Source organism: Cryptomeria japonica, chromosome 8, assembly GCF_030272615.1.
Source record: "Cryptomeria japonica chromosome 8, Sugi_1.0, whole genome shotgun sequence".
Classification (NCBI taxonomy): Eukaryota; Viridiplantae; Streptophyta; class Pinopsida; order Cupressales; family Cupressaceae; genus Cryptomeria; species Cryptomeria japonica.
In genome coordinates this window covers 321,920,985-321,933,651 of record NC_081412.1, presented here as the reverse complement: position 1 = coordinate 321,933,651, position 12,667 = coordinate 321,920,985, and the positions used below count along the sequence as shown (strand labels likewise).

General features: G+C 36.8%; 1 protein-coding gene across 2 annotated transcripts in view; it reads right to left on the bottom strand.

Annotated features, from left to right (window-relative positions):
• Nucleotides 1-418: 418 nt before the first annotated feature.
• Nucleotides 419-12,667, bottom strand: part of LOC131061537 (calmodulin-lysine N-methyltransferase) — a 197,140-nt gene continuing 184,891 nt past the window's right edge. For both annotated transcript variants that reach the window (XM_059209799.1, XM_059209800.1), the window contains exons 6-7: nt 4,835-4,967; nt 419-866 (exon numbers count right to left, since the gene is read on the bottom strand). In XM_059209799.1, coding sequence (XP_059065782.1) covers nt 551-866; nt 4,835-4,967 — 449 coding nt within the window. In that variant the 3' untranslated portion in view covers nt 419-550. The remainder of the gene's footprint in view (nt 867-4,834; nt 4,968-12,667) is intronic.

Sequence of the window (12,667 nt, the reverse complement as noted above, 5' to 3'; positions counted from 1 at the left end):
AAAATGCTTTGAATACACTCAAAGACATGAAGATGTAGAAAATGTTCCTCACTTTCAAAGAAAGTAGGGAATTTGTTCCACACCCTCACACGTGGGTATTAAAGTGATCCCAAAATCTCACGACAACACCATTCATTTTGGGTACTACATAGAATCTTTAGCTAAAGTTATGAATGATACTGTGAAATCGAAAGATGCAAGGGAACTTAGAATATGTGTCTCAAACACTTGCAACAATGATCCCCTCCCCAACTACCTTCCTCCTAAACATATAAGCGATCCTCCAAGTTTTATAAAGAATGCAAATAAATTTGAATGGGAAAAGTATTTACCATCTTTTCAAAATTACGCTTCACATTGCATCTACAAATGTAAATTGTGGATTTTTTCTTTCAAAGATAGCACATGAATTTCAAGATTATCTGAAATTAACATTTTATTTATTATAAATTTATCAAGAATGTGCATTTTGGGCTTTCCCGGTAGCATTAGAAATTTAAAAGAATTCTAATAGATAAAACATGGTATGTGTCAATTCATTCTTTAGCATTCAGCTTGATAGGCTCAAGCATAAGAATTCTGATTCCAATGATATTATTATCAACAAAGGATAGCAATGCTCCTTATCATAGTTGGGCCAACTGGAATTCTCTTGTTCCATAAATTCATTCTGTAGTTCCCATATACGGTTGTTATAATTTTCAACGACCTTGACATGTAAGTCTAAGTTTCTAACAACCTGCAGAAATAAATCCAGAGATTTGCCTCGTCTTGGGCTAAAGAAAATAGCTCTTGAAGTCTTTGACAATCTTAATAGGCTCTTTAAAGTAAGTGCAAGTCCTAGATGAAATTCCTCAAAAAATGTGCTGTAAGAAAAAAACACTCGGCAGTCAGGTCATAATTTTTGCATACATATTCAAGTGACTATAAACCCCATCTCAAAAGCAGAAGACTAATGAAAAACTGGAACAAAACTATATCATACATGCCCAGCAAAAGTGCAAAAATGGACTAACACGAAGACAAGTTGTGTACAACATTTCCAAAGTGTGCCCCTATTACTCTTTTCAAATTCAAAACATCCTTGTAACATGCTAAATAATCTACAAGATGCAATTCAAAAGTACAAAATAAATGGCCAAGTTTTAGAGCCCAATTCCAAGTATAATAATGGAGAGACAGATATTGGAGCAATTGTAAAGGCAAAGTAGAATTGTAATAACCAATAATTCCACCAATAACCAATGGAAATGCCTGTAACTAAACCCTGTAGTGAAGAAAGGCCAAACGATACCACATAAACTCAAGAATTAGTTTCACTTGAAAACCCTCAACATGCAATAAACAAGAATGAACTCAATAACTTCTTCAGTGCAATCTGTATCCACTAGTCAAACCTATTAAAATATGCAATGAAGAATGAACCTAGCTAAGATCAATCCTAGTGTTTGAGCTTCACATCAAATTATAGGGTAACGATAGTTAGGCTAATCACGATTAGCTATAAGATTAATTTGTTGATGAATTTGAGTATTTCTCAATTCAATCTATTATGATAAGTTAATTTCTTTCCAATCTACTATGGAATGGGTGGTAATGGAATGGCTTGATCAATTCCGATGATGAGTTGACATGGGTTAGATTTGTTTTCTTTTTGTCACCAGATGTTCATTCATCATCTTTAATTTTTGGCACTTGTCTCATAGAGGCTCTTTTATTCCTGGTGCTTTGTGAATAGTTGATAATGGTTTTTTTGTACGGCATACTCTAGCTAGATATCTATGTTCATCATAGATCTGTCAAAGGCTTCCAATAATTTGTGAACCACTCCTGTCCAATCATCCCATTTACAGCAATATATTATGTCTTGAAAAGACTTTTCTATGTCAACATTTATGCAGATTCTAGCATAATTTAAAAAATTCTTGTTGCTTGGTGAAACTGGGGGTCAAAGATATTCCCAATAGTGCTCCCTACTTTTCTTAGGGGTAATTATTGCCAGTATTCACTAGGTAGCAGAGGCAGTCTCACCCACAATGGTATCATCATCAATTGTGTTGAAAGTGGAGAACCATGGATTCATGGAGAGGCTTCCTTGCAGAGCTTGGATATGCATAAACTGACCCTGCAAGTCATCAAGATATCTACTACTGTAGTTGGCCAATAGTTTTTCGGCACCCAATGCCTGAGTGTTTTGGATGCAGAAAATGAGTGCATTTAAATTCCTTGAGCAGTCATAACATGTGTTACATCTAGACATTATAATCTTAACCATGGGTGGGTTCTCTACCTTGAGATTTCAACCATTCAATTTAAGTGGATAATTTTTTGTCTATCATGGTTATGTGGGCTATGTTGCATATACTTGAGGGGATCCTCGTTACTATTAGAATATTTAATTATATTTTAGTCACTTATATTTAGTTCCTTGTTTAATGGTCATTTAGCTTTTAAGCTTTATTTAGCATTTAACTTTTTCTTTTTAGTTAATTAGCTTTTAAGCTTTATTTAGTGTTTAGCTTTTTAGCAATTCACTTTAAACGACTTGTTCTTAATTTAGAACGTCATCTTGTAATCTCTATATATATGCTTGTATATTGTTGAATACATTATTCGATTATTGAATCATTCATTCAATTTATTTTTCATGGTATCAAAGCGGGTCGATGATATTCTTTAAAGTTTGGCGAATTTTTTAATAAAAATTCATGGCCTTCTTTCTGGATATTCTCCAGACTTTTTTTTATTTGCTTTTTTGAAGGCTTTTTGACGGTTTCTGGTTCGTGGGCAAATTTCTTTGTGCTTGGCAGCAGTTTATGTTTTTTTTAGGATTTTGGAGATTTTTGGGCCTGCAACCTGAAGGTTTTTTTTTTGCAGATTGAAAATTTTCTTAGGGTTTCTGCAATTTTCGACTAGGGTTTTGACCCTTCAGTTCAAGTTGAAATTTTATTCTGGTTGCAAATTCTTGGTGAGTTTTTCAAGACCTCAACTGGGTCGTCGTCAAATTTTTCTAGGTGCATCGTTTTCTATGCCTCGATTTTTGAGCCGTCAGATTTGCATTTTGATTTCAGATTCTTGGTGCGTTTTTCGAGAGCTTTTCTGAGTTGGTCTCAGATTTTTTTGTCTGCCTCATTTTCAATGCCTCAAATTTTGTGCCAACAAATTTGTCTTGAAATTTAAAAACAGTCAACGATTTTTGCTAATTTTGTGGGTTTTTAAATTTTTTTTCCCCAAAAAATCATGGGAGGGTTTTCACGATTTTTTCTTGAAAAATTATCTATCAGTAATCTGATTTTTTCCACAAAAAATCATGGGAGGGTTTTCACATTTTTTTTTCTCAAAAAATGTTCGCAGGGTTTAGAATTTTTTCCTTAAAAATTATTATCTGTCATCTGCAAAAAGCTTGCATGGGTTTTCTGATTTTCCACCATACAAAATCATGGGAGGGTTTTGCTTGATTTTTTCCTCAAAAATCAGGGTTTTACCATGTGATGTCTAGTATTTTACCACATGATGTTGTCTGGTGTTTTCCCACGTGATGTCTGATGTTTTACCGTGTGATGTTTGGTGTCTTATCACGTGATGTTTTGGGTCTTGCCATGAGAAGTTTCAAGGTTTTGTTTGATTTTTTCCTCAAAAATTGATTTAGGGTTTTTTACCATTTTTTCCACAAAAATGATGATTTATATCTTTAGTTTTGGAGAGTTTGCCGATTTTCCTCAAAATCATGGTTTCAGGTTTCAATTTGGTTACCCAACGTCAAGTTGGATGGATTCTGGTATTTTTGGTCATTTACACTTTTAGATCCAGGGAGGGTCTCCACCATGGCAGAGTGTTATTTCATTTGTGATCAAAAGTTTTGCAGTGTCTTCTGTAGGGTAGTTAGTAGATAGAATGACCATTAAGGGAGGGTATTAGAATATTTAATTATATTTTAGTCACCTATATTTAGTTCCTTGTTTAATGGTCATTTAGCTTTTTAGTTAATTAGCTTTTAAGCTTTATTTAGCATTTAGCTTTTTCTTTTTAGTTAATTAGCTTTTAAGCTTTATTTAGCGTTTAGCTTTTTAGTAGTTCACTTTAAACGACTTGTTCTTAATTTAGAACGTCGTCTTGTAATCTCTATATATACGCTTGTATATTGTTGAATACATTATCTGATTATTGAATTATTCATTCAATTTATTTTTCAGTTACAAGTCTAATTTTTCTCATTGGATATACCAGATCTGAAATTTGAGTTTAGATTTCAAGGATATGGGAGCTAGAAGAAGGCCATGGCCTTTTCAAAAAGGGGTTGTTTATTATCATCAACCTACACACCTTTCCCAGACATGAGCAAGAAGTTACATTTTTTCTAAAAAAATAGATTCAAGTCATGGATATTTTCATATTATGTTTCATAGCGATAGAAAAGGACGTTGGGTATAAGTAACTATCAGTAGAATAAAGCTCGATACAATTTGCGAAAAAGGACTTTAAAACAACTATTATTCCAATCGAGGTCATTATGAAGTCCTCGAATAGAATTTTATCCTATTAAATGGCCAAGATTCTTCTTTAAGTATGACGGGCATCCTTGTTGCATGATATGAAGTGTCAATCTTTTTGAATAATATTATTATATACAGCAAAAATAAGCACAAGCATGTGGAACATTTGGAAAAAAAATTATAACCTTCTCCAACTCAAAAAAGCTAAACACAGTTTTCAAAACCTACAATTTTTAGTATTGAATCCTTATATAATAAACACAAAGGGGCAAATACAAACAACAAAAGAAGACACCTACGACTTTTTTTTGGTGATTGTGGTAAGAAGAGGAAAAGCATACCAATCAGCTGCAAGAATGAAATCGAACGTCTGTCCCAAGTGACAAACCTTGCCTTGGCTCCAATGCAATAACAAAGAAGTTACTTTTGTGGCACCAAAGGATACAGCATTGGCAGTGATATTATTCTGAATATCTAAAAGTTGAGGTATGCATACTTGGACCAAAATTCATGAAGACTGGAAAATTAATTGTGATCTCTATAAGAATAATTAGTAACTTGTAATCATGTAATTTTTCTCTAGAAATCTTGAAAGATAGATATTTTGCTAAAAGTAACTTGGGTTAGGCACCTAAGAGCTGCAAAAAAGCATCAAAGCACTGGATTCTAGTAACTGAAAGTTGACCAAATTCCAATAATAAAAATATTTATCTTTCACAAGACAAAAAAGCAGAGATGCTCCTAAAAAGAACCATTTATTTAGATAATAAAATACTGTTAGGCATGTTCACCAAAAGGAAAAGCAAATCTTTGTTGCTCAATTCCCAAAAATCTTCATCCAACTAAAAAAGAGGCAAGGCTACATCCATCTCCTAGCTACTCTAATATTCATTAATGATTTCCCATTCACGCCATTCACCAAAGACCACATTCAAAGCATCCAAATTCTCAAATAGGGATTTGTTATTTCCTACAAGATATAATCCACAAACCTCAACACCACAATTGTAGCAGTCAGCACCTCTGGACTCTTATGAGGCTCCATCTTCCTCCATTATTCTATCACCCAATTTTAACTTATTTCTATTATTATTTGCTTCCCCCATCAAACCAAATGACATATTTGCACTACACAGCCAAACATACTCCCATAAAAAAGAGGTTTCAAAAATAGATTTAAAACTGCAAAAAAAATTGTCAACTCACACAAGTACTCACGAGAAAATTACTTGGGCAAGTCACTTGTGATTTTACTTCTAAAATTAAATCATTTAGTCTTTGAAAAAAGACATGAGCCCAAGCTAATAAATTGCCCATCAATGCATAAAACACTTCATTTTTTCACAATTTCTTCTTCCATACTCACTTCCTGGTCATGTTGACAACATATGGAGCATTTGGAATTGATTTTGCACGATCTTGGTTTGATTTGGCAGTTAACAATTTTTTTGGCAGCATTTGCAGGGTATGTAACATTGAAACCTAAAATATATCCCTGCTATGTTTTTTATTTTCCGATTTTTGTTTTATTTTCCCTCTCATTCTAGGGTTTTCTTATTCTCTTTTTTTTTTCTATTATTTAGCACCTATCCAGCTGCTAGAGTTTACATTTTTAGATTTTTGCTAGGGTTTCTGATTCAATTTTTTTGAAGATATGGCATCTATGAACAGGGACCCTGTTTTGAAGCATGCAAAACTAGAGAGAAACTAGACAAAAATTGTATCCTTATTGTTGAGAAAAGACCAGAGGCAGCAACTACTGCAAATACCATCTTGCATGATCTCTAGAAGAGATGTTCCATTTTGTTGTCAAAAAGAACCCAATGTTATACAAGAGAATATGTTTCTTCTTTCTTCATATGAGGAAAGGCGGCAGCTGATGTAGCAGCATGAGATATAGTCCCCACCGATCACTATGATGTGTTTTGAATCTTGATGCTTTTCTGGCCAATATGGTAATGCTGTTTGAGATTTATCATCATATGACTAGTGAACAATTTAACTTGACTAATTAGTAATAAGCAATAACTAATAACAATGACCGAACAAAACAAAAAAAACAACTAATAACAACGAACTTATGAAAGATGATTATCAATAATCAATGATGTGTGATTGTGTATTGAATTTTTTGTTGATCTCTGAAATTATGAATGAATAGAAAACTACTTAATAAGTTACTAGTTATCCGTTATCAATTACAAGTTGTCAATCCATTTTATGATTTATTATGCATGGTTTTTAAGATTTTATCTTGTAATTATATGTTTTCTTTATGTTCGAAGAATTCACCGACTTTTGGCAAGTTGCCTAGTCCAGTTCAAATTTGGGTGAGCTAAGTTTTGCCAAGTCATAACTTTTTCAACTATGGATTCAAGCATGATGTAACAACAAACCATTGGGAAGAGGAGCATCAAAAGCAGTCCTTGCACCCTTCCCATCAAATTCAATCATCACTCCTAAATATCCATGACCTACCATCAATAAGCTATCACACAACTTGCCACCACCTTCCACCCAAAACCATGATAATCACCTTAAATCAAAGAAACAGAACTCGGACTCGGCTCGGACTCGGCAAGGCCGAATCGGACTCAGACTCGGGACTCAGAGTCAGACTCGGCTTCAGACTCGACTGGACTTAGGAAAGTGAAAAACTCAAGAAATTTAGAGATTTTTAAAGATTTAAAACTTGTTTCAGGCACCCTTTATTGAATACACCTTAAAGACACAATAACATCATCAAACTCGGCTCATTTGATTACATACACAAGTATACATCAATCACATAAGCATAAACACAAATTGTAGCTGAAGGAAATAACAAACATAGATATATAAATATTGTCAAATGTATACAATATTACAAAACTCATGGAATAAAAAATCCATGTCATCATATGATCATCATCAAATGTTTCATACAAATACCAAAGGTAAATACAAGTACAAGCCTATGGCTCAAAGGAGCCTGCACGGCAACACCCTCCGGCCCCGGCCCCCTGCGAAGGCGTCTAAGGTAGGTCCTGGATGATTCGACAGCCATAGCCGCTCCCCGTGACACCATGCCATGCTCACCAACATCAGGAACATCCATGTCACTAGCTGCCTTTGAATCTCCTGTCTGTGCTCGTGCTCTCCGCTCCTCCTCTGCCATGGCTACCGTCTCAGCCTCTATATCTATCTAGTCGATCCAATTAGTGTCAGACTCGAAGGTTAAATTTTCCCTACTTCTATCGACACAGTTTCCCCCCATATTTTTCGACGGGGATTTGGGGGCAGCGCCCCCAAGGTGGGGTCAAGGGGCATCGCCCCTTGCGTGCTCCTTGCCGCAATACAGGGCGGGGTCGAGGGGCAGCACCCCGCGAGGCCAAAAAAACTTATTATTTAATAAAGGCGTCAGGTGTTATTTTTCTATTGGCTGACATGTTGTAACCCTAATTTTTCTCATTCTCAGGTGGAGGTTGTAGTGAACAAAGACGAGACCATTCATTTTAAAAAAACTTTTTAAAATGTTTTTTTTTGTCATTTTACTTAACCCAGGCAGTAGCCGAGTTTGGGGCTCGGGACTCGTTGAGTTTGGCGAGTTTGAGCCAAACTCGCCAACTCGGCGAATCTGGCGAGTTTGCTTGCCAGACTCGGACGAGTGCGAGTCCGAGAGACTCGGCGAGCATGACTCGGACTCGGACTCGGACTCGCTGAGTTTAGGCGATTCATGGCGATTCTCGTTTCTTTGCCTTAAATACATCTTTTACCTTATTAGAAAACACTTATCTGTATTATCACCTTAAAGAATAATTTTAATGATCAATTTTTTAATCACGAGAAAATCCAACTGTTTATCAGGTGATGTAATGTCGCACCTAATTTGGAATGCTGCAAATCACAAACTATATTGTTTTTTCTTTCTATTCTGATTTGTAGATGAACTTGTAACAAATGCACCAAAAAAAAATTCACAAATTGATGTAACAAATACCCAGACAGTTCTATCAACAATAAATGTCATATATGAATGGAAACACCAAATCACCTCCAACAATATTTTCCAGATTTAATTTCAGATCTGGAATCACAAGTTTTGAGGAGAATAAGAGTGACCTACATCATAAAATACCTTATCTATCAATTTCTAACGGTATTGTCATAAAATTGCGACCCTAGCAATTTTCGATTGCATTAGGGTCCTCACGCATGCGAGTTCAAATCCTCTAGCCTGATTGGAGACCAAAGATTGCTCAGCTTGCGAAAACAACTTCTTCCTTGGCCTCTGCATCACCCCGCCTGAACTCTGCCCTGGAGAAAGGGGTAGGACAGGGGCGTGACGCCACTGTCCCCCCTTGGACAGGGGCGTGGCCCTACCCTATTTTGGGGCAGGACCCTTCCTAGGGTTGCATTGTTGGTTATGCATCGTGTTGAGCATTAGATTTAAAAATGTAAAAATCCATGGTTTTATAGGGAGCTAAGATGATTTTTTGAAAAGAATAATAAAAGGCTAAATATGTCCTTGATAATTTCGATAGAGACCCTAAAAATCCCACTGATACCAAAAATCCCTAAGTCATCGCCTAAACTAAAGCTGTCGGTAATAGGTGTTCATCCTTCATCGAAACGCCCAGTCTGACCGAAATGATTCTATCGAAGAAACCTACCAATATCCTATCGATAAAGTGACTTATCGAACAAACCTTGGCCACGATGAATCTCCAAAGGGATTCACCGAAAACATTAGTTCCATCGACAGAAAGAACATCGAGGAAATCAGAAGTGGTCCCACCAATAAAATAAAGGGTATCGATGAAACTACGGTATCGATGAGACATGTGAACAGCTCGCCGAGGGAGGAAGTTTGGCCGAAAGAGTAATATCGAAGGAACCAATGGATACTTTATCGACGAAGCTATTTTGAGAGCGTATCGAAGAGGCACAAAAGATGTTGACCGAAAATAGCTTTCTCATTGAAGGATAAAGGATCGATGAGAAATTTCCATTGATGACTTGTTATCGGCCAAACATAAGAAGTCGAAGGAGAGTATTCTTCTTTTACCGAAAGGGGAAATTTCATCGACGCTAGTACAAGGGCTGGATAATGAAAAACTGTTTCGATGGAATTCTAACATCGATAAGACAATGGAGGGACTTAGCGATAAAAGGATTTTCATTGAAAGCAAGATTTCGATGAACTGATAAAACATTACATCGATGCAGACACTTAAAACAAGGCTTCGATGAAATGAGGATATCGATGAGACTAAGAGATGTGCCGGCGATGATGTCAATTTCACCTAAGTAAAGAATGATGTCGATGGAATATGATGTTTCGGGGAAACATAAGGTAAAGCCATTGAGACATATGATTTCATCGAAGTGCAGCGCAGGTGTAATGTTAAATAAGCGTCGATGGAAAATTCGAAACATTGCTAGACAAATGATTGCCTGTTGCCGCGAAGATCAAAACAAATCTCAGTAAAGTCACATCACCATAAGTTCAAAATGAATACCTATGTGACTGTTGCTTAACTGGAATTATTAACTGGTAAGTTCACCATAAATTTTCAATAAATTGATGAAGAAGGATACGTTGCTGACAGTGCCTAAGAGAATTCACAGAGAGCGATTCAAAACCAGACAATTCGGAATTGGATTCACAAGAGAAGCCCTCGGAATTCAAGTTCGTTCTTCACACTCAGAACCCTATAATTAAAATGAAGCCGTCATCTTCGAAAACCAGCAAGGTTAGGAAAGCAAAAGAAACCCAATCTATAGATGATAAACCTAAGAGACAAAAGAGGGAAGGGCGTTCACTGGCCCAAGATTTGATTGATCAATGTCCCTCGTCAAGCCTCAGGTCTAAAAAGGTTAAGACTGATGAGGAGGGTTTAGAAGACAGATTTGAGCATCTTGGAGATATATGGATGGAGATAAGAGGCCATGAGTTGTTTATTTTTGGGTATATCAGAAGGAACACACCTAAACCCATGAACAATTTATGGCGACTATATTTGGGAAAACTAGCAGTAGCTAATCTCTTTGTTAATGTTGAACTTATGAAATCCCTAGCCAACAATTATGACCCCAAGACCAAAACTATATATGATTACACGCGGGAACCAATACTATCAATTACTAGGGAAATTGTTGATACTATGTTTAATCTGGATTGGGGGTTCGAAGAGCAAATTGATACTAAGAAATTGGCACAAGAGTACTTCAACTTGGAGGACATCTATAACAGGTGGAGACTCCCTATCCATAGACCCAGGGTTGCAGGATCGATAGTACCATTGGGTAAAGATGACAAAGCTCACTATGATGTCAATTCGTTTCATCCCTACTTCAAGTATACATACTACTGCGCTGCTCAGGTTCTAGGAATAGAGGCTCATCCCTTGATGGATATAGCGACCATGGTCATCTATGCAGATTTGCAATCTAAAGATCCCCAGTTATTTGATTTTTCTACTTATCTTGTTGATGCCATCAATCATGGACTAGAAAAACTGAAAGGAGATGTGATTAATGTGCATTTCAAGTACTATTATGTTCTTATGCACATGATGTTGTATGTTGGACAAGACAAAGGGCTATGGCCAGATGAGTTATGCATCAGGGCATATGATAAGGCTGGGATAAGGAAGCCTGTGCAACTATGGATATCTTCATGGGACCAAAGATACAGCAACAACCAGTACTGGCATTTCGAGGAGTACTTTGTTAAGACACTATACAGATTGTTGGGATACCCGTGTGATCATGCCTTGTCTCCTGAAATTCAAAGATTCTTAAGGCCAAAGGATTCTAGCGAAAACACCGCAATTGAGCACAACTGGGGAGATTTTTACTGCTTTTTGGATTGCACTCAAATAAGAGTGTATGGATTTGAAGAAAAACCATATGTATTGCCTATCACCGTACCTAACAGAGTGGCATGCCCAGAGATTGTCAGGCAATTGTCAATAGTAAGTGCCCAACACTTAACTGATCATGGAAAACAATCCATTGTGCCTGGATTACTGGTGTTTTCAGATTTTATTGTCAAAAGTTCAAAGAGTTATGGTTTGCTGCAAAATAAATTGAATTATTATAAGATGGTGGAAAGTGACCCCAGGCCAAACTTTGATCCTGAGGGATACATAGGGGCAGCAAGGTCATCCCAAAAACTTAAGGCTGGAGAGCATCTGTCGCTCATACCTGATGATTTCATCAGAAACATGAAAAGGGAAGAAGCTAATGAAAAAAGGGCTAAGTATGAGCGAGTGTTACAAGCCTACAAATGGAAACTCTTCTAAGGGAGAATAAACGAGGACATGCTTCAAAACATCAAAGATCCCTTAGACGCAACAAACAAACTTATGGAGCATGAGCTCGAGTGGCTTGAGGGAGTGCCTGCCTATGTCTATGGGGAGCACATCAAAACTATCAGGGATACAGAGCCCTTGGCTCAATTGTCTCCTCAATCCATCTCTAATGTTATTCCAGTTGATTCCCCTAGAGAAGAATATCCTCCTGAATTTGAGGGAGGTGTGCAGATGGATCTGATGACAGGACAGTACAATGTCTAGGATGCTAGAGACATAAGGATATTTGAACATAAAGATTTCATTGCTGATAATGATTTCATTTCCTCTAGAGAGTTCAATACATTTTTATACCAGCATAAAGGAATACAGATTAGGAATATTATGAAAGAGAAAACAGAGGAAGAACTAAGTCCAAAGGTTACAAGGAGAGGTGGACCTTGCTATGAGAGAAATGACACCTGAGAAAGGAAGGCAGCTACTCAAGGATGCTGGTGTGCTAATCTACTCGGGGTGGGACATGAGGTCTGCATTACTGTTTGATAGTTTCCTCAAGAAACAAGACCCCAACAAGCAGATCATGCTAGATGAGATAGATAAGATCTTTATGGGCTCAGGCTATGATCTAGATCAAAAGGCTCTCATGATGTGGGCCTTGTATCCGAAGGAGAAGAGACCCATACTTGTTGATACAGATCAAGCTTTTGGCCACCTGATGATCCAACAAGTTGGGAAAACTGATCCCAGAATCACAGCCAGGTTGAACTTGGATGTAGCAAAACTAAATCAAGAACAGACAGAGTTTTTGGTCAGGGAGAACAGCACTTACAAAGGCTTGTATGAGAAGGCTACTGAATAAATCCAGAGGCTACAAGG